The following is a 22,881-nucleotide window of genomic DNA, read 5'->3' on the forward strand; positions in this document are numbered from 1 at the left end:
AATAGTTTGAATATTTGGTTCCACTCCCTCTTGGCTTGTAGAGTTTCTGCTGAAAAATCTGATGATAATCTAATGGGCTTTCCTTTGTAGGTTACCATCTTCTTTTCCCTGGCTGCCTTGAGGATTCTTTCTTTGTCGTTGATGTTAGACAGCTTCAATACAATGTGCCTTGGAGAAGGCATGTTGGGATTGAGGTAATTAGGTGTTCTATTTGCTTCTTGGATTTGAGGATCCAGTTCTGTCCACAAGTTTGGGAAGTTCTCATCGACAATTTGTTTGAATATATTCTCTGTTCCCTTCTCTCTCTCTTCTCCTTCTTGTCTGCCCATTATTCTTATATTGCTCTTTCTGATGGAGTCAGAAAGTTCTTGTAGAGTTCTTTCATTTCTTTTAAGTCTCAAGTCTTTTTCTTCTTCCATCTGTGTCATTTCCAGGTTTCTATCTTCGATGTCACTGATTCTTTCCTCCTCTGGTCAACTCTACTACCTAAGCTGGCTATTTCATTTTTAATTTCTTCTATTGAGTTCTTAACCTCCAGAAATTCTATTTGGTTCTTTTTTAAAATTTCAATCTTTCATAAAATGCTCATGTTGTTCTTTGATTGTGTTTCTGAGTTCATTAAACTGCCTTTTTGTGTTTTCTTGCATTTCGTTGAGTATTTTCAGAACGGCAATCTTGAATTCTCTGTCATTTAAGTCACATATTTCCATATCTTTAAGTTCCTTTTCTGGAGACTTTTCACTTTGTTTCTGAGCTGTCTTGTTGCCTTGGTTATTCATGGCAATTACTGATTTATTATTTCTCTTCCTAGACATCTACAAGAGTGGCTTTTGCAACAGATAAATAGGAAGAGGTCTTTCTTTTGTTTTCCAGTACTTGTTGGTAGAATGTTTTATTTTCTGTCTGACTGCAGCATTTTTTTTCTCTCTCACACGGTAGTGCTATGTTTTCTCTGCAGTATTCCAGCTCCTCCCACAATGGGGGGATTCCCGGGGAGACGGGCTTCTCCTCTGTTAATAGTTCGCCTGGGTCACAGGGCGCAGTGTCAGTGTGGGTATGCGGAGAGCTTTTGAACTTCCAAAGCTCTTCCTGCACCGGAATCTTAGCCCGTATGTTTCAGCAGTTCTGTTTACTCCTGCAGGGATCCTCCCAGATAGGTGGGGCCAGGGGCGGGGTGAGTTGTGAGAGGTGGTCCAGAGCAATGGTGGCGACCACCACCATAGCCGGTCCTGCTTCCACAGCTCCATCCCCTTTGCTGGAACTGGTTGGGCTGCGAATCTGTGTCTGTGGTCCACAGTGTTCAGAACAGCAAATATTCTGTTCTTTTGATCTGACACTGCTACTGTTCCGCTTCTAGCACTGGGCAGGTGGGGGCGGAATGAGCTCTGGGAGGGTAGGGAGGGGGCATCCCGTCCCTGCAGAGAGCAGAAAGGCTTCTGTTCTCTGCTCGGCTGTGAGGGCTTAAACCACCATTTTCAGCCTTCTTCCCTCAGTCTTTTCTCTGAGGTCTCTGCCGTGAGCGTTGGGTCCAGCCATGTTATATGCTGCCCCTTCAGCCCTATGGGCCATAAGCAGAGTCTTAGCAGTCCGAGTTCTTCCCTCTCCCGCGGCTGCGGTAGCTCCGGGATGCAGGGAGCTCGGAGCACTGAGCTAGGTCTGCGTCCTGCTCCCCCGCGGCTCTGTCTCCGTACTTCTCCCTTCCCTCCTCCCCTGCTTGCACGATTCACGCACCTTTAGGTGAATTCAGTAATGAGCCTCTTCGTCTTGCCTGTCTGCTATGCAGGGAGTCCTTTGTGGAGTTATGGTTGTTCGATTAGTTGTAAATTCCAGGCGAGATTTACAGAGGCTCACCTCACGCCGCCATTTTGAGGACGTCTCCTCCAAAATTAATCATTTTAAAGTGTACTATTCTGTGGTATTTAGTACACTTACAATGTTGAAAACACCAAAGAGTTTCACAGTGAGTCTCCTTCCCTCCCCATCTCTCCCCAGTTCCTGTGTACCCATGTGGGGACAGAGCCCCAGAAAGTAGTTTACAGGCTCTCGACCTCACGTGGGAAGGTGCTGGCTCGGGTAGTGGATGGCCATCAACTGTGGCTGATTGGCCGTCCGCTGTGGCCGGTTAGCCGACTGGCCGCTAGTATAACAGCTGCGGCTATGGAGGAGAGCCAAGGATTGCCGAGGAGCTGAGGAGAGCCGAGGAGAGCGGAAGAGAGCAGAGGAACAGAGTCGAGGAGAGTAGAAGAAAGTCATCAGTCGGTTGGCGGAAAGGCGGGCGGCAGGTCACGCGTCTAGTGGGCCCAGCCTCCAGTGAGACCATAGTGGTATGACTCCCCTACCTATGGCTCCGTGGGTGTTCTTCTTTGGCCTCACCATATCCTGCATTGTTATGTGGGGAGCGGGACCAGAGACCCCTCAGGCCACCCCACATGACAAATGGTGCAGTGAGCAGGTTCTCCCGCATGACAAATGGTGCAGCGAGCAGGGTATGGTGCCGGCCAAAACCTACCGAAGCATGGTGGAGCGGTTTGTGCATGTGAGAGCCCAGCTTCGGGAGGCCCATGAGGAGCGACACCGGGAATGGGAGGCGCGGTCTGCCTGGGAGACTCAAGCCTCCAGCTGGCACATCACCCTCTTGGCCATAGAAGGTGTTGTCCTCCTTTTGTTGATTTGCTGCGGCCTTAGTATCTGAGGGTGGTGGACATCTTACAAGGAAGCCTCCACCCACTTAGACACGTGGCACGGTGAGCAAGATTTCAACCAGGTAGGAATGGCGTCTGACTCTGGGCAGGAGGATGTGTGGCCCCCACACAGTGTGTAGTGCCCGGTGGCCACTGTTTTCAGGAGTTGGACCCCCAAGGAGAGGTGGGAGGACATGGACGGCTCTCTGGCCAGTGTGGAGAGGGCCCTGCAGGTTCTGGATGAGCGGTTGCTGGAGGAGGAGAAGGCTACAGCCAGCCGCATGGGCTGGATGTTCCTCACGGCCTTGAGTCTCAACACAAAAAATGGGCTTAATGAAATGGCCCAGGTGCCGAACCAGGTGTCCCGGTTGGAAGCGCTGGAAGCCCGGGTCCGCTTGTTAGAACAGGGGCCTCAAGGTGGAGACTCTGAGGCAGAGGCGGAGGAAGCAAGTGGAGACAATGTAGCTCCCAACCCCCAAGCCCGGCCAATCTTGAAGCAAAGGGTAAAACGTGAGCAACCTTTGGGCCCCGGGGGCGTTGCTGCCGGCAACCCAGCTGTGACTGAGCTCACGACCTACACCCCATACACTCCCACTGAGCTGCAGGAGCTGGGGAGGCGGTACAGACAGTGCCCTGGAGAGCCAGTCTCAGCTTGGCTATTACATTTATGGGATGAGGGAACAGACAGCATTCTCTGCTCCCCAGGTGAGATGGAAAAGCTAGCCTTCGTGACAGCGCATCCGTCCCTGCGACAAAAGTTACAAAACTGCCATAGATTGGCCAACAACCACGGCAACCATTCTCTAATGCAGTGGCTCACTGCTGCGGTACGCACCGTATGGGGACAGGCTGGCGAGCTGCCAGACACTGTGAGTCAATGGCAGTCATATACGGAACTTACGCAAATAATCCGTGAAATGGGTATGAGACATGCTATTTTTAACCTCAACATGCAGGGCCCAGATGACGAGCTTTTTACTGCCAGCAGGAGAGATCTGGTTTTGGACACTGCACCTGCGAGTGTTTTTCGATCCTTGGTTGCTATTCTTACACCGTATGTAGGGCGAGGGATCCATGAAGTTACAACTGCCATGGGCACCCTAGGGGATGTTGAAAGCTGGAGGCGAAGGAAGTTAAGACAGGAGGTCCGCGCAGTTGAGACCTGGAAGCCCAAACCAAAGGTAAAGGGGCGAGGTCGCGGGCCTCAGAGAGTAACACGCACACAGATGTGGCGTGATCTCGTGGCAGCAGGGGTCGATAGGAAGAAAATAGACCGACAACCCAATGCACTCCTGCTGGAACTTTGGAAACAGTTGCGTCCGGAACAACAATTCCGGAGAAGCATAAAGGAGGAGTCTGGCAAAGCGCGACCCGTGTCCCTCCAGGACTTCATGCAGCTGCTTGAGGCGGACCCCTTTCAGCTTGATTAGGGGTGGGGCCAAGGTACCCGGTCAGAGGGGACGAGCAGGGACCGGAGGCCCCACGTGGAACTGTCCATACATTGGTCCCCTTCAAATGTACAGAGGTTTTTGGCTCTAGTTGATACTGGCACCGACTGCAGTCTCGTTTATGGGAACCCAGAACTGTTCCCTGGACCAGCAATCTTCATTGATGGCTACGGGGGGAAAACTTTGACTGTGAAAGCCGTTTCCTTACCACTGGGTATAGGAAGCCTTCCTCCTCGTACCTACAAGGTTTATGTCTCCCCCGTTCCGGAGTATATTCTAGGGGTGGACGTGCTACATGGCCTCAGCTTACAGACGTCGGTAGGAGAGTTCCGTCTCTGGATCCGGGTGGTGAAAGCGGTGACATGCGGGTATGCTCACCACCCTCCTCAAGTGTTGCCACAGCCCTGGCGCGCGGTTACAGTGCGACAGTACTGCCTACCAGGAGGGCAGGAGGAGATTGATCATACAATATTGGAATTGGAGAAGGCACATATTGTGAGGCCAACGCACAGTCCCTTTAACTCCCCGGTATGGCCTGTCAAGAAGCCAGATGGGACCTGGCGAATGACTGTGGACTACAGGGAGTTAAATAAGGTGATGCCACCCTTGCATGCTGCAGTGCTTTCAATTCATGATTTAAGCCAGGCTACGGCAGAAATGGGAACATTTTGCTGCCAGCACCCACATGCTTGAAAGCAGGGGAACGGCAGCAATGGACTTGGCCCTGGCAGGTCAAAAGCCCCCACTGTCAGTGGTTGGGTCTGATAGCCCCATGGGGGGCCTGTTTGACTCATGATTTGCAAGTGACGCCAGGGGTGGTGGCTGAGTGGCCACCGCAAGTGACTGTAGTATACAGAGGTCCCGATACTGGGATGATTTTGCGAGGAACCTACGTGCTCTCACTATGGCCTACTATGGGGTCCCCTGTTCTGTTACATGTTGAAACTATGCAAGGGACCCCAAGCACTGCCATAAAGGTCTCGTACCACAAACCAGGAAAGGTGCCAGTGGCAGCGACCCTCCTTTCCCAGGACAAAAAGCTAGCATTTATCCTCCCAGATGGAAGGGATTTACCATTGTTGGTTCCTAAGACTACCGTTTCTTTTTGTCCGTAGGTGTCAGTAGGCTAGTACGGACAGGGACCCTCGTGGAAGATGCTTGTCGCGTAGATTGTGAAGTGAGACCCTGTAGGGGTGGAGTGTGGGGACAGAGCCCCAGAAAGTAGTTTACAGGCTCTCGGCCTCACGTGGAAAGGTGCTGGATCGGGTAGTGGATGGCCATCAACTGTGGCTGATTGGCCGTCGGCTGTGGCCAGTTAGCCGATTGGCCACTAGTATAACTGGTGCGGCTACGGAGGAGAGCCGAGGAGAGCTGAGGATTGCCGAGGAGAGCCGAGGATTGCCAAGGAGCCGAGGAGAGCCGAGGAGAGTGGAAGAGAGCAGAGGAACAGAGTCGAGGAGAGTAGAGGAAAGTCGTCAGTCTGTTGGCGGAAAGGCGGGCGGCAGGTCGCGCGTCCGGTGGGCCCAGCCTCCAGTGAGACCATAGTGGTATGACTCCCTTACCTATGGCTCTGTGGGTGTTCCTCTTTGGCCTCACCATATCCTGCGTTCTTATGTGTGGAGCGGGACCAGAGACCCCGCAGGCCGCCCCGCACGACAAATGGCACAGTGAGCAGGGTCTCCCGCACGACAACCCAGTTCCTTGGTTTTTTGATAGCAGCAGCAATTAGAAAAATGACAATATCTTATTCTTATCTGGTACTTATTCTGTGCCGGGCACTGTGTTAAGATCTTCCCATGTATTATTTAATCCTCAGATATATCCCATGAGGTAAGTACTGTTATTGCTTTTTTACAGATGAGGAATCCGAGGCCCAGAGAAGCTAAGTAACTTACCCAAGGACACACAAGCTCGTGAGTGGTATAGCTAGGGTTTGAACCTACCAGTCTGCTATATTTAACATCTGTGAGATCATCATGCTTACAAATAGCTTGTACAATTTTTGAAAAATTAAACTATTTATTTTGGAATACTTACAGATTCACATGCAATTGTGTAAAATAATACACAGTGAGAACCTCCTGCAGACTATCATGCAATATCACAACCAGGACATCGGCGTAGATGCAGTCTGGTCATCCATAAAATGGGACAGTGAAGCCCACAGGCAAGAGAGGATGAAGTGAGCTGGTTCACGTGGTGTGCTCAGAAGAGTGAGCACTTGGAAGGTGTTAGCTGTTTTTTTCACCTTTCTGGTGTAGGCGGGGTGCTAGGTGCTTACATAACTGATTTGTGCCTCCTGCAGCCTGAGTGGTTAATTACCACACACTTGTGTAGATTGGGATAGGGCCCAAGGTCACAGGGCTGGTCAGGAGCTGAGCTGTGTTCACACCCAGGTGTGCTGCTTTTCCAGGACCACTGGGATTGAACTGCGACTGCAGTCACTTCCTGCTGTGTGAGTGAGACCAGGGCCTCAGTTTCCTCATCCATAGCTCAGGGCTAACGAGGAGCACTTTCTCTCAGAGTCATTAATGGAACTGGGGATAAGGACCATCTCTAGGCAGGCCCATCACATGGATTTCTGGGAAGGGGTAAAACAGTGTGCACCGCAGTGGGAGCTGAAGAGGGTACACTTGCTGCTGGGTGGGTTCCTGCTGTGTTTCACACACACACACACACACACACACACACACACGTGGCAGGGAGAGGGGTACAAGGGGCACTGGCTGCTTTCTGCTCATATCCCTCACTCTGTGCCAGGTTCACAGTCATAGGGCTCCCCATCATTGAGACATAAACCCCAGTATCGCCTCCCTGGTGTGAATCCCCCATAAGACTGCCAGAGCAAACCCCCACAATACAGCCCTACCAGCTTCCTAAAGTCATACCCTAAAATCACAACGCCTCAAGTCCCACTAATGGGATAATGAACCCCCACCTAGCTGTCTCCCCTGTATGAAGTCTGACTCTCCCCAGAACACTGCCCCCCCAAGTCAACAGTGCAGGCAGCCATCCTAGGGGCCAGTGACCCTATGACCTACACATGGCTCCTTCTGCAGGCCCTGGACCCAATGAAGGGCTGGAGGAGGTGGCCCTGGGGCTGGAGTTTCCCTCCCAGTGAGACCTTGACTGCCCAGTTACTCCCTGGCCTCTCCACAGAGCTGGCCTCTGCCTCAGTCTCAGCCAGACATGTCTACTCTCCAGGCACTGTGCTCTGGCCTGCCCCTGAGACCCCTCCCGGAGAACCAAGGACGCTGGGCTGGGGTGCCCCATGCTCCAGTCAGGACCCCAGGCCTCAGCCCTGCAGAGGAGCAGGTAAGAATTTGGGCCCCATTCCTGCTGGGACCCTTTGCCCTCTGTATGGTCCCAGGTGGGTAACCCCTATTTCTTGCTGAGCTGAGGCTGGGGGTCTCAGGAGCACCCATTAGGGGTGGCAGGAGATCTGGAAACCCAGATTCCATCACACCCCATATCCCTCATTTTCTCCCCAATGGCCACCCTTGGGTGTGGGATTATGGTCCCTGTATACAGATGAGGACCCTGAGGCTCAAGGTCACCCAGCCAGTAAGTGGTGGTGCTGTGGTTGCCTCCAGTCCTAGGAGGATTGGGACTAGCATGAAGTGCCCCAAATGTACAGCAGCAATATATGTACCTTCTTGGCCCAGGCTCTCACATGGCTTTGAAGTTCTACCTTGTAGTAGATTAGCTCTTTGTTTTAGTTTATGGGAGCACTCTCTCCCCCCAAATCTTCCAGTGAGTTTGCAGCTGGCTAGAGCCCTCGTGAAGGCAGGGGGTGGGGGCGTGCTGGTGAGAGCTGGCTAAGAGACCAGGCAGCCCCTCTTGATCACTGACAGCACTTCAGGCAAGTAGCTGTTTGGGAACTCTGCTTATATCCTCTGTAAGTGGGAGACGAAAATAAGTACATCACAGGGTAGTGGAGGAGACCAGATAAAATAAAGTACACGGTTATATAAATAGTTTTCTCCTGCTTTTTCTTTGCTCAAAATTGCTCAATAATTTCAGGAACAGTGTGGGGCAAGTAGAAAATACCAATAAGCACAAAGGTCAAGAGAGGAACCCAGCCACCCCACTTTGGATAAAGACTGCTCCCCTTTGTGGGGCTGCCCCTACACTTTCCACCAAGTGCTTCCCACAAAGGGAGAACAGGGTGCTGGGGGGCACAGGGGAATGGTGGGGGCTGAGTGCTGGGGGTGGGACTAGGAGGAGTAGGCATGGGGGGAGGGTGGGGGCAGGACTCTCTGCTGCCCTTTGTTCAGCTTATGTGGCCTCGCTCAGCTACGTCAAAGCAGAGGTTCTTGTTTTCTCCCCCTGGGTCACCTCCCCTGCTGGGCGCCAATGCCTTGACCTTTGACAAGAGAGCTTGAAGGACCCTGCCACATGCACCATGTCATCTCAGGTGACACCCTTATGGTTATGTGCTGGTAATTGGCTTCCACTGTGTCTTGTGCTGAGATGAGGGCACTTGGGAGCTGAGGAAAAGAGGCCACCTCAGCTTTGCCTGTGTTTGTCATAAGTTTGCTTGAAGGGCACAAAGCCCTTGGAATAGGGGTGACTTGTTGGTCTGGGGAGTTTGAGTTGTTGAAAGGGCTAAATCTCCTGTCTGGGTGCCAGAGTTAGCCGGCCTTCAGCTGGTACCTGCGAAATAATAAGAAATATATGTGTATAAATATAAATATATGTAAGCTTGAAACTTTCAGCCCCACCCTGAACACTCCAGAAAGAATAGAGGGGCTGGATAATGAATTAATAATTAATTGTACCTGCATGCTGAAGTCCCCATAAAAATCCCTAACTAGAGGTGGGTATAGAGAGCTTCCAGGTTGCTGAACGCATGGAGGTGCTTGGGTGCAGGGTGGCAAGCTCAGAGAGAGCATGGAAGCACCCCTTTCCCAGACCTCATCCTGTGTATCTTTTAGTCTGTTTGTTCATCTGTATCCTATATCATACCGCTTATTATATAATAAGCCAGTAAACATAATGTTTCCCTGAGTTCTAGTAAATTATCAAACCCTTGGAGGGGGTTATGGGAACCCCGATTGATAGTGGTTGGTCAAAAGTACAGGTGACAACCTGGAGTTTCGATTGGCATCTGAAGGAGGGGGCAGTCTTGTGGGACTGAGCCCTTAACCTGTGGGATCTGTGCGGACTCCAGATAGATAATGTCAGAGTTGAGTTGAATTGTAAGACACCCAGCTAATGCCAGAGACTTGGTCAGTGTAGGAAAAACCCACACATCTGGTCACAGAAGTGTGCTGTGTGAGAACACTTTCTCCTGTGGAGGAGAGACAAGGTTCCTAGACAGTTCCCAAACCCAGTGAAAGCGTTAGCAGCAGCTCAATTTATACTTTACTTTGCTCATTTTTTATATTCAAATGTGTTTCTTTGGCTTTTGACATAAACTTTGAAATGTAATTTTAGGAGATAAGCAAGTTAAATATTATAAAACTGTAAGTTCCCCACTCCACCTCCCCGAGTCACTTTTTTTTTTTTTTGGTGTATCCTTCCAGACACATTTTATGCATGTGCAAGTTGTGCGTGTGTCCTTCTTAAAAATATAAGTGGAAGCATTCTATACATTTTAGGTTTTTCAGGGTTTTTAAAAAAATTTTGGGGGGAATATTAGGGAACAGTGTGTTTCTCCAGGGCCCATCAGCTCCAAGTCGTTGTCCTTCAATCTAGTTGTGGAGGGCACAGCTCAGCTCCAAGTCCAGTTGCCATTTTCAATCTTTAGCCCACCATCCCATGGAGGGAATTGAACCGGCAACCTTGTTGTTGAGAGCTTGCGTTCTAACCAACTGAGCCATCCAGCCGCCCTAGGTTGTTGTCGTTGTTGTTTTTAAATTTTTATAAGAGTTTGTTTGAGCCAAACTGATGATATGTGGGGAAGCAAGATCTCAAATGCTCCTTTGTTAGTTTTTTCTCTTTTTTTTGAGAATGTTCATTATTGGTGTATTTAAAGTTGCTCCCATTCTTTTAACTTTTATAATATTTCATTTCTATAACCTAAAATGTGCTTCACTCTTTGCTTTTCTTAAAGTAGATTTCTCTGTTTAAATATAGAGTATGTACTGTGTATAACATTTTAGCCAGTGTATACTCAACATGAGCACAGGACGACTTCTACAGTGCAGAGGAATATTTAGTCATATACTATGACCAGTTCCCCTATTAGAAATGTCTTTAACATTCCCCCCTCCGTCATATGAATTTTCTCTTACTGACCTTTTCCCCAAGTTCTGCCCCACCTCAAAGGGCCTGTGCTGAGCATCAGATACACCAGATCTGAAACCTCTCACATGTGTCTGGGTTCCTATCACTACTAACAAACTGTCCTGAGTTTCTTGAGTATAGGGCTCTGTTGGGCTCATTTCTGGATCTTCAGTGACACCAGCAGTTGTTTGTTGAATGACTATATAAGAGTATAGGCTAAGTGCCCAAACCAACATCCTACAAGAGTTTAGAAGGCAGGAGAAACCTAGTAGGTCTTCCTGGAGGAGGTGGTCTTGGCAACATGGGCAAGGTTCTTAGTCTGGAAAATATGAGAAGACCATTTAGAGACAAAGAGAGGTAGTAGCTGAAGATGCCGAGATGGGACTGTCCAGAGTATATTGGGTGTATAAGCCTGAGCTGGGTGCTGACCTTGGAGAGCCAGGTCCAGTGTGGTAATAGAGGACCCTGCATGCCAAGAACAGTGTGGAGTTTATCAGATAAGTAATGGGGAACCCATGAAGGTTTCTGGGTGAGGACATGGACTGCTGCTTAGCAATACACCCCAGAGAGTATAGAAGTTTCTACAGTTCCTAAAGGGGGTTGGGTGGATGGAGGCCCCGTTGGAGTACACAATTGGCAGCATGGAGGTCTGTGAGTGTGGGAGATGATCATTTTGATAGCTAGCACTCATGCGGCATGTATGTGTGCCAGACACTGTTGTAGGCATGTCAGTTCAGTTAGTTCCAAGACAGCCCTATGAAGTGTCATTGCACTCATTTTACAGAGAGGGAATTGGAAGCTCAGGGAAGGGGTGCATGCATATGCCATGTAGCAGACGCTCTGGTGCACCCCAAGACTTGGAGAGCAGGAGTGCTGAAGCAGCAGCGTCTAGAGAGGCTCCCCATCCCTGGCTAGAAAAGCCTGAGCCAGTTTGGACCCAGAAAGTCAGGCCAGGGCTGGTTGAGGGTCCTAATGGAGCTGTGCTAATGGGGTTCGGGGATGGGGGTGATTTAAACAAGGCCAAACCAGTTGGATCATGGCCATCATGTGGTAGAAATAGTGACTGTCAAAAATGTTCAGGTGGGTGATGTTTGCCCTTCAGGTTCACTGCCAGGTTAGGACGAAAAGTAAGGCATAGGCCAAATTCACACACACACACACACACACACACACACACACACACACACGCACCCCTCCCTGTCCTGGGAGGTAAACAAAGTTGCAGGCTGGTATCCTTGTAGGTGATCAGCCACCACCCAGGAAAGGTTTGGTCTTGGTAGAAGTAACATTACTTCCAAGACAGGATTCTCTCACTATCTTCTTAGATTTCCTAGAGCTGCTGTAACCAATCACCACAAAGTGGCCTGAGACCGCACAGATCTATTGTCTTATAATTCTAGATGTTGAAAATCTGAAATGGATTCCAGTAGGCTAAAAGCAAGAAATATTAGTGCACTAATGTTGAAATCATTCTTGTGCTTTTGCTTTCTTATTGAGTGTCTTGACTCATTTTGGGGGCACAAATATGACATATCAGATTGTCCTGGATTATGTTCACATAATATACTTTCAGTAGCATTAAATATATTGTAAAATGTAAAGTTAAAAAAAAAATGCAGCAGGACTGCTGCGTTCCTTCTGGAGGCTCTCGGGGAGAATCCATTTTCTTGCCTTTTCCAGATTCTAGAGTGTCCAGAACATCTGGACTTGTGCATTTCTTGGCTTGTGGCCTCTTCCTCCATCTTCACAGCCAGCAGCACAGCAAATTCAAATCTGTCTTTCTGACTCTGAGCCTCTGCTTCCCTCTTATAAGGACTCTTGTGATTATATTGTGCCCACCTGGATAATGCAGGATGCTTTCCCATCTCAAATGCCTTAATTTAATATGATCTGCAAAGTCTCGTTTGTCATGTAAGGTAGTATATTCACAGGTTCCAGGGATTAGGATGTGGACATCTGTGGGCTGCATTATTGTGCCTACCACACTATCAGGTGCCCGGAATCCTCCAATCCAGTGGCTGAACATAGAACCTTTTAAAAATTAATCCTCTGGCCCTAAAGGAACAGGCCACTGAGCTTGTCAGGCAATGTGGGGGTGGGTAGGGGTGAGAGTGCAGTGGTCTCTAAAATATTCTGTCCAATATATGTGTCTTGAATACATCTGATTTCACCAGTAAGAACCCACTTATCCCACAAATTATGTAGTTAATAGGCCACAATCTCACCAGAGGAAACCCATCTCTGACACTCTATATGCTGCGTAGCCCACCCTCTGGTATAGACTGAGTATGGAGAGCTTGTGGTAGCATTGTGTGATTACTCTGTTTCCCCGAAAATAAGACCCAGCCAGACCATCAGTTCTAATGTGTCTTTTGGAGCAGAAATTATTATAAGACCTGGTCTTATTTTACTATACCATAGACCGGGTCTTATATTACTTTTCCCCCCAAAAGACGCATTAGAGCTGATTGTTTGGCTAGGTCTTATTTTCAGGGAAACACAGTATGCCAGCTGATCACTCACAGCGTGAATTCCCAAGCAGGGCTCCAGCTGGCTCTCCCTATGGGTGCTGTGGCATTTGATGTCAAACTGAAGACTGGCAAACAAGGAAAATGAAAAGCTGGAGAGGGGCAGGAAGCAAAAAATACTCGCCAAGTTCTGGTTTGGGGTCTTTAAAGAATAGTTGGGTAGAGGCCTGGCACTGTGAGTCGGGCAGTGCACATTATGTCATCTAATCCTTCCAACTACACGGCTCAGCCATTCTGAGAGAGGAGGAAAATGAGGCTCACACAGCTAGTATGTGGCAGAGCCAGGGGCACACTCGGTTGTGCCTGCTGTTCTGTCCTCAGCAGGAAGTGGCTGACCCCATCATTCTACTCAGCTTGTCCTTGCTGAGCCTCCTCCCAAGCTGAGGTTGCCAGGGGCACTTGGGCCTTCCCCCAGGCCTGCCCCAGGACTGCTGCAGGACCTTGGGCAACTCACACAACCTGTCTGAGCACCATTTTCTCATCTCAATACCGAGAACTGCCCCACCACCAGCAAACAGAGCTGCTTCTTTTAAAATTTTTCATTCAAGAAATAATTATTGCATGCCTATTATGTAACTCTAGACATAGGGGATAAAGTTATTGAACAAATATAGAAGAAAACTTTCCTGAACTAGTTACACAAATGAATTTGCAGATAGAAAGACATAATTTATCCTCGAAAGGAAAAAAAGAAACTTGATGTAGAATAGTTGACAATAAGATATATCTAAGCTAAGACAAATAGTAGCAAGTGTTGGAGAAGCTGCAGAGAAAAAGGAACCCTCATACACTGTTGGTTGGAATGCAGACTGGTGCAGCCGTTATGGAAGGCAGTGTGGAGGTTCCTCAAAAAATTAAGAATAGAATTACCATATGACCCAGCAATCCCTCTCCTGGGTATCTACCCCCAAAATCTGAAAACATTTATCCATAAAGACATATATGCTCCAATGTTCTTTGAAGCTTTATTTACGGTGGCCAAGACATGGAAACAACCAAAGTGTCCTTCGATAGATGAATGGATAAAGAAGTTGTGGTATATATACACAATGGAATACTCTTCAGGCATAAGATGAAATAGTACCATTTGTGACAACATGGATGGATCTTGGGATTACAATGCTAAGCGAAATAAGTCAGACAGAAAAAGCAAAGAACCATATGATTTCACTGATATGTGGTATATAAAACTGAAAACAACAAAAGAACAAGACAAATGAAGAAACAAAACTCTTAGACATAGATAATAATGGTTAGCAGAGGGTAAAGGGGTAGGGGGGCTCTAAAAGAAGGTAAACGGGGTAAAATATATGGTAATGAAAGGAGAACTGACTCTGAGTGGTGAACACGTAATGTGAGATATAGATGATGTAATACAGAATTGTACACCTGAAATCCATGTAACTTTACTAACAATTGTCACCCCAATAAATTCTAATTAAAAAACAAAAGATATATCTAAGCTAAATTACTGAATTTCAGGGATAAAGAAAAATTCAATGGTGATAAAATTGAAACTTTATACAAAGGAAAAATAGATAAACAGCTTCTGTGCTGCGTTTAGGATTCTGAAATTGCCAGAATCCCATTTATGGGACACATGCATAAACACTTCATTTTAAAACAGATTGAATTTCGTACAACCTTTAAATACATTTCATAGAATGGCTGAGTCGTTTCTATTTACTGACATAATTTTAAAGTCATTAATTTGACAGTAAGCTTTGTTATGTTTTTGACTTACGTGATTATCTGAACAATGTTGCAAACATATTTAACCCACCTTCTTCATCTAGCACCTTGGTAAAATACCAAGTTGAGCCTGAGTAATGAAGCCTGAATTTCTGCGAGAACAGTGAATACAGTGGTTTCGGACTGCAGCTGCCACCTCCTAGCAGGTTGCGAAATTAGTTTAGGGCATTGCAACCAATATTCTTTAGAAAATGAAATAAAAGAAGTTAGAATAGGATAGAATATATTAGGACCCTCAGAGTAGTAGTAGTCGTGTGTGATGTGATGTGTGTGTGTGTGTGTGTGTGTGTGTGTGTGTAACATATATTGCTTTTGAAACTTCTTTATGTTCCTTTTCTCTTGGCAAGCTCTCATTAGAAGCTATACACCAGTTTAAAAACAAAACAAAACAAAGCAAACCAACCTTTGTACCAAGGTGTAACATGCACAAAAAGCAGCCCAAACCCCCGAGGGAACAGGCCGCAACCTCAATGGATAACTACTGTCCTAACTTCTCACAGCATACCTTAGCCACACTTGCTCTTGAACTGTGTGTCCTGGGGCTTATGCAGTATGTCCCTTTCGTGTCAACTTCTTTCACTCAACATGAGGGCAGGAGATTCATCCTGGTTGCTGCATGTAGTTGTGGATTGTTCATTCTCTTTGCTGTCCTGTAGTGGTTCCCAAAGTGGGGTCCCCAGAACTTGTCAGGAATGGAAACAGACTTTGGGGGTGGGTCCAACACTCTGGGTGATTCTTATGCCTGATGGCCTTGAAAGACTCCTGTGGGGGTGTATTCCTGTTTTTAAGGGAGAAACTCATAGTTCTGATCAGTTTTTTTCCAAGAGAGAAGAGATTATATGCTTTTATTCTACGTGAAAATTAAGTGAGGGAATGGCTCTGTAGACCCTTTCGAGGCTCTGACATTCCTTGAACTGACCTTTTCTCCCTTGCCTGCTCTTGCCCTCTTCTGCTTCCTGAATTGTCTCTCTCCTCTCTCTTCCAACCCCACCTGCCCCTCAGGCCCCAGTGACACCCGTCGTTCCCTCCCAGGGGCAGGTCTTAGCCCACTGTGTCTGGCCTCTGGACACGATGAACAGGCTGTCCTTCCTCTCCGAGGCCTCTGCTCTCAGCCTCCAGGGTACCCATGCTCCTGGCTAGGCTTCCAGCTCCAGGGCTTGTTGACTGACATTTCTGCCCCTGCTCAAATGCTGGTGTCCTTAGGACCCAGTCCTAGGGCCTTGCTTCTTTTCCTGTCACCTCCTGCCTTCTAATGTCCAAAGCTCACCTATCTTCTCTGAGCCTCCTACCACCTCTCCCCTCAATAGATATTCATTGAATGAATGAGTGAATAAATTCACCATACTCAGTTCCTCCTCTCCCCTCACCCTCCAAGTGGTTTGCTTTTCATGGTCATCTGAATGAATAAATGGCCTCAATGTCCATCCAGACACCAGGTCATCACCCTAGGCCCCTCCCCCACTTCATCTGCCTCCACCCTCAGGCTCCAGTCTGGGTGTTGGAAGGAAGAGAGTTATGAAGGGGTCTGCAAAGACTCTGGCCCTCCTTGAGCTTAACAAGACAGAGTGTAAGGAAGGAAGGAAATAAACAAATCACAGTGTGTCTGACGCTGAAAAGCTCCAGAAGGAAACAAAGGTGGGAAGAGAGGCTGGGAGTCAAAAAGGCAAGGACAGCCAGGCCTCTGAAGAGGGGGCACCTGGACTGAGACCAGAATGAAGGGAGGAGCCCTCCAAGGGAAGGCAGGGTGGCCAAAGGGGTTTAGGCAGCAGGAAGGATACGTGTAAAGGCCCTGAGGCAGGACCAAGAACATCAAGGATATCTAACGAAGAGTGATAGGGCTGCTGTGGGGTGTGGCGTGGGAATTCGGGCTGCTTTCCCTAGTTGGATAAGAAACGCTTAGAAGGCTTCATGCAGGAGATGATGTTGTAGATGGGCCTAGGGTGAGAAATAGGCAGTCTTTGGGTTGGGCCATAGGTTTCTGAGTGGAGCAGGGGCAAATCCAGGTAGGGAAGGTGGGCCCATCCTGGAAGCCTCAGGATGTTTGGCCTGGAGCCCTACACCTCTTGCTGTCCCTCACCACTCGCCTCCCCCAGCTGGCGCTGAGGAATGCCCTGCGCTACTTCCCCCCGGACGTGCAGGAGCTGCTGGCCCCTGAGTTTGCGCAGGAGCTGCGACTGTACGGGCACATCTATATGTACCGATTCTGCCCCCGCATTGAAATGAGGTGAGTGCTGGTGGGCGCTGCTTTAGAGGGGACCCGGAGTGGGAAGGGAGGGACACAGGAAGGACCGTGCTGGAGGTCAGGAACCCCAGAGACTCAGCAGGGAGGGGGAAATTGAGGTTCTTTACATTTGGAGGACTGTGGACATGACATGCTAAGCCAATGCCCCTCACACAGAAAGAAGGAGTAGCAGTGTTGTCAGCAGTGGGATGAGCAGCATAGAGCTGACGCCCGCAAGTCTGGCCAGAAGATGGGGTATCCTTACCAGACAGGTCCCTCGGGCCCACCATCCTGGACAGTCAATCCTGTGCAATTCTGGAGCCAAATTATATGCAAAATCCCTTTCTAAAAGCCTCACAGCTTATCATCCTGCTAGAGGGCAAGGATGACTTTAGAGGGTGAGGATGACTTTAGAGGGTGGCTCCACCAGTGTCTTCAGACAGCTCAAGCTTCCTATCTGGGCTCTCACGCTGAATTGTGCGCTTCACTGGAGGCCTTGTGAAAGAAACCGCGGTGGCTGGGCCTCCCCCCACATTGTGCAGTCAGCAGTTTTGGGGTGGGGCAGGAGCATCTGCCCCTCACAGTTCCCAGATGCTGATGCTGCCCTGCCCAGGTGTCACACTGAGCACCTTTGTTCTTGGATATGCCAGAAGCCCAGACTTCCCTGGGACCACCCCAGGGAATGGCATTCTCCCCATAGGCAGGAACCATGTCCCCTCATTCCTGTTGTAGCCTGCTGGCCTGACACCTGCTGTGAAATTGGTGCCCAGGATCACTCATGGTGTGAAGGAAAGAAGGAATGAGTAAACTGTACCCAGAGTAGAGACATCAGCTTTGCATCCAAGTCAGCATTCTCCCAATTAGAGCCTGCTGAGAAGGGAGGAAGGGTGGCCCAGGTAGGGTAGAGGCCGAACTCCCCATTGCTGGAAGGGCAGGGGTGCAAAGCACAAGGTGAGCACCAAAGCAGGTTGGCCTTTGTTCCTGCTGGGAGCTCCCAGGTGACTTCTGCAGCATGCTGGGTATTACTGTTCACACCTGTGTGGCCAACAGCTGGGCAGTGGCCAGGGAGGGCCTGAGCTTTAACAGGAAGGACGCCTGGTGCCCTCCCATCATCACGCCTGGGGATGGCACACCCCTTGCAGGGCCTACCCGATCGAGCAGTACCCCTGCCGGACGAGAGCCGCCGCAGCCATCATGCACATGATCATGAACAACCTGGACCCTGCCGTCGCCCAGGTAATTCCCGGGGCAACCGAGGCACGGGGGCCGGCCCTGTCCCATAGAAACGTAACATGAGACGCACATGTAATGTGTTTAAGCTTTTTATTTAGAGATAATGATAGTTTCACAGGAAGTTGTAATGATAGTGCAGAGAGGACACGTACCCTTCACCCAGCACCCCCAGTGGCTGATTCTTCTGTAACTAAAGCACAGCACTAAGACCAGGACATCAACATTGGTACAGTGGAAACGTGTAATTTTAAATTTCCTAACAGCCACATGAAAAAGTAAAAAGAAATGGATTTAATACTGCGTTTTGTTTATCCCGCTATATCTGAAGTATTATCATTTTAACATATAATCAATAAAAAATCATTGAGATATTTTACAATTTTTGTGTACTAAATCTTTGAAATCGGGTATATTTTATACTTTGATTATGTCAGACAAGCCATGGTTCAAGTGGTCGATAGCCACATATAGACGACGCAGGACTGGCCACATGTACCTGTCCTGGGTCTTCTTGACAGCCAGTCTGTACGTCAGATTTGATATTTGAGAAAGCATAGACTTTGTGGAGTGAGTCTCCAAATATTGTATTTGAACTTCCTCAGCCCTGGCTCTGGCCCCAGAACCTGATCACAGATGGACCCTTGACACTGACCCAGGCTGAGTTCCCAAAGTGACCCCAAACCCAGCTCTGTCCCTTACCTCAGTCACAGATGGGCCAATGTTCCTGCAGAGGCAGCTGCCCCTGGGTCTCACCTCTTCTGGCTTCTCCCTTTGCCCCCACTATTCCTTCTTTATGGGCCACTGGCCACCTTGCTCTGTTGAGCCCAGCACATGGGTGGGGACCCTCCTTTCCCAGGCTACCATCTCAGACATCACCATGTCTTCTCCAGTTTCCCCAGGAGCTCGTGACCTATGGAGGAAATGGGCAGGTGTTCAGCAACTGGGCTCAGGTATGCTGTACTTTATAACCTGGCCCCTTATGCCCAGGCCTTTCCCCCCATCATGTCCTCTGGCCTGGAAGGAGGTTACAAACCCATGCCTCCCTGGTGCCTGAGATCACAACACTGGAGACAATTTGGGAATGTTAAAGGTCCTAAGGGCACCAGGAGCCACTAAAGTGTAATGGAGGTCTGGAGGGACAGGGCACTGGGCAGGATCACTGGGGCTCAGTGTAACTGAGCTCTCAGAGTCTGGTTAGTGGCTTGGGGCCTGCTGTGGGGCCCCCACTTACAGAGTCTTCCATGGTTTGCTCTTCCTTGCAGTTTTGGCTGATGATGTCCTACTTGTCGCAGATGACAGAGGAGCAGACCCTGGTCATGTACAGTGGACACTCCCTGGGCCTCTTCCCAAGCAGCCCTGGGGCCCCAAGGCTGGTCATCACCAATGGGATGGTGGGTCTTGGGGCAGCTGGGCACAGGGCCAACCCAGGGGCATTGGGGAGAGTCCGGTGCCTCCGACACCTGCTTACCCATCATTTCCAAGGGCGCTGTGCTGCCCCCAGACCTTGACTCCTGCCCCTCTTTTCCAGGTCATTCCCAACTACTCTTCCAGAACAGAGTATGAGAAACTGTTTGCCATAGGGGTTACAATGTAAGTCTCTATTTCAGTTTATATCATATCAATAAATATAATATATTTCCACCTTAGTGATGCTTTATTATAAAACAATGTAGCAATATTAAATACAATTTTGAAAAACACTCAAAATCACAGCACTGTAGTACAGTTTCATATTTGTATATCTCTAGTAGTTTTTATGGGTATACCTACAATTGTTATATACTTACAAGTGAGTGAACATACAAGTGCTGGGTCACATTCAATTATCAATATCTTTTTCCAACATTTTATTATGAACAATTTCAAACATACAGAAAATTTAAAGAATTAACAGTGAATAACAAAATTCTGTGATTAACGCATTACTAAACTCACCGTATCCTGTGTCTATCTATCTATCCATCCCTCTTGCCATCCACCTGTCCAATTTGGGTTTTGATGCATTTCAAAGTAAGCTTCAAATATTACAGCCTGGAATTCAATATTTGTTTATAGTTCTTTTCTTTTGAAGAGAAGTTTACACATAATGAAACGCACACATCTGACATGTACCATTGGATGAATTCTGGCAGTTGCATGCATCTGAGCAGCTCAAACCCAGTACAGATGCAGAACACTAGCATTTCATTTGCTATAAAGTTAATGCATGCTCTGGGTTGAAAACTTTTCCCTCAGACATTATGAAAAGAGCTACAATGAAATGGAGATTCCTCTCCCGCCCTAGACTCCCCAGTTCACAGTGTCCCCTGTATTCTTTCAAACATTTCTTAAGCATGTGGCTGCAGATTTAGATAGTTAGACCATTATGATGCCCCTGCTCTTGTCTTTCCCCTTTGACAATATAGCTTGGAGATTGTTCCATTTCAGGAAACATGGGTTTTGTTTTACCTGCGGTGTTCAATTGAACCATAATTTATTTATCCCACTTGTCTCCTGATTTGGCTTGTCTCCAGTTCTTTGGGATTATAAAGAACGCTACACCTTTGTGGATCTCTGGAAGTAATAATAATTATGTGAAATGTGATCAAGTCTGTAGTATTGGGAGCCAGTTAACCAGGCCTCAGGCTAATATTTTACAATACAATCATAATAATCACCCCATTTGTTGTTCTAGGATTTATAGGTTTAATCCTCTACACAATCCTCTGAAATAGGTACTCTTATTAACCCATTTCGTGGAGGAAGAAACTGAGGCTCAGAAACCCAGTTATTTTTTTTGTTGCTTATAAGTAGTCTCCATTGCCGTTATTATTATTACAAAGCCTAAGGACCTCTGCTGTACAAGTGGAAGCAGCCATGGTGTCAAAAGGATCGGGTCTGCATATTGGCTCTGTTGTCTCCTAACTGTGACCTCCAGCAAGTTGCTGTGCTTCTGTTTCATTGATACAGGATGGAACTAAAGAAAAGATGCAAATCTCCAGTGGAGATAGGGGAACATTTAAATACACCAAGAATCTGAGAATTACTAACTACGGAAAGCAAGCCTTTTTCACTGTTGGGCTGATGAAAACAAAACTACAGATAACACCCAGTGCTGGGGAGGATGTGGGAAAACAGGCAATCACAGATTGTGGGTGGAGTCTACGTCAGTACAGCAGGCTGGGGGTGGCCAGGAGGGCTACATCTGGCAACTGGGGTCAAAGTTTTAAGTGGAGTAAACTTTGACCCCACACTTTTACTTCCAAGTGTTATCTTGGAAGCAGCATGCAGCTGATCAGTTGAGCACAAAGTATAGAACCAGAAGGACTTAAAATCAGTTCTCGACCCTGCTATGTGTCCCTGTATAACCCTGGAACTCAGATCCTATCTGTAAAGGGGATATTAATTACTGAGGGTTGTGTGAAAATTAATGAAATGATAAAGGTGACACTGTTAGCATGTGGCACAAAGGACAACCTTGGACACTCTGCTTGAGTGGATGCGGGCCTACCAGGAAGTACACCCCATGGCAGGGGTTAGACGCCCATCTGACCTAAGTTGCGGGGGGAGGATTTCTGATGGTTTTACCTGTCTCCATGGATGGATGTTTATTATATTAGCAATATTCTCTTATACTGTGTAACATGCATGTGATCTTTCAAGGTAAGGGTACTGCATCCCCATTTTTTGGAAGAGGAAACAGAGGTTCCAAGTGGTCCAGTGCCTTGCCTAAATTATGGGATAGGCTTGGTATTTAGACACAGATCTGTGAAAATCAGGATCTACCCATGATCTAGAAGAGAAAAGGGGCTGGCGGAGTTTTGGGGTGGATTAGGAACTCAACAGAAAAGAGATATGAACTTGAAATTTGCAAAGGAGAAAAGCAAGTAGCAGTAAACCCTTGAGACGCCTTACCTCAGCAGTCCTCAGGGAAGAGTAAAATTAAGGCAATAACACAATGCTGTCATTCTCCCATCACATTGCCAACAATTCAAATGTTTGCTAATTATCAAGTGATGGAAACAGGCTTGCTCATGCATTGCTGGTGATAGTCACTTTGGCATTTTGGTGTTTATTAATATTTTAAATATTTGCACCAGATGACCCAGCACTTCCCTTTCTGGTTTCTAGGGAGGCAGATAGGAAGTGGGTCACTGCAGTGTTTTGTTCCTGTAGCGAAATTGAAGCCATCCCCATGATCAATAAGGGAGAGAACATTCTGTGGCTTCTGAACATTGTGTGCATACCTGGAGCCACATAAAAGAGTGAACACAATCTGTGAGTGCTGATGTGGAAAGAACCTCACAGGCCTTGTGTTTAGGGGGAAAACAAGCTGTAGAAACAACAACTACAGAATGAGGCCATTTATGTGAGTAATACTGATAATAATAACCCCTTATGCAAAAGAGTGCTCTAAATGGGCTCGTTGAAGTCTAACTTACACACAGCACACTGTGTAAATCTGGAGCGTGCGTAGCTGTGCCAGCACCTCTTGCTGACGACCAAGTCCCACCCTGTCTCCTGCAGCTGCCTGCCTTCCTTGCAGCAGGTAGACTCCCCAGATGAAGGTCACTGAAGGCGGTATGAATGGAATCCTGCAGAATGTACTTTCATGGCTGGCTTCTTCACTGGGCCCATCACATGCAGGAAGTCTATGTTCTTTCTCTTTGCTGTGACTACACATTGTGTTCTTATGCTGTAGTTCATGTCTCTCCTCCTGGTGATGGACATTTCAGCTGTTTAAGGGTTTGGCCAGTGCAAATCAAGTTGCTATAAACAGTGGTGTTCATGTCTTTCAATGGAGATAA

General features: G+C 47.9%; 1 protein-coding gene across 2 annotated transcripts in view; it reads left to right on the forward strand.

Moving 5' to 3' along the window:
- Positions 1-7,247: 7,247 nt before the first annotated feature.
- UROC1 (urocanate hydratase 1) overlaps positions 7,248-22,881 on the forward strand; it is a 40,509-nt gene continuing 24,875 nt past the window's right edge. Inside the window, exons 1-6 of one of the 2 annotated variants that reach the window (XM_019719522.3) lie at positions 7,248-7,444; positions 16,734-16,864; positions 18,004-18,097; positions 18,985-19,044; positions 19,357-19,485; positions 19,623-19,684. In XM_019719522.3, the coding sequence (XP_019575081.3) occupies positions 7,319-7,444; positions 16,734-16,864; positions 18,004-18,097; positions 18,985-19,044; positions 19,357-19,485; positions 19,623-19,684 (602 nt within the window). In that variant the 5' untranslated portion in view covers positions 7,248-7,318. Of the gene's footprint in view, positions 7,445-8,424; positions 8,547-16,733; positions 16,865-18,003; positions 18,098-18,984; positions 19,045-19,356; positions 19,486-19,622; positions 19,685-22,881 lie in introns of those variants that run through there. The other variant, XM_019719523.3, reaches the window with a different exon arrangement.

This window comes from Rhinolophus sinicus, chromosome 4 (assembly GCF_057876585.1).
Source record: "Rhinolophus sinicus isolate RSI-liver-muscle chromosome 4, RSI-T2T, whole genome shotgun sequence".
Lineage (NCBI taxonomy): Eukaryota > Metazoa > Chordata > Mammalia > Chiroptera > Rhinolophidae > Rhinolophus > Rhinolophus sinicus.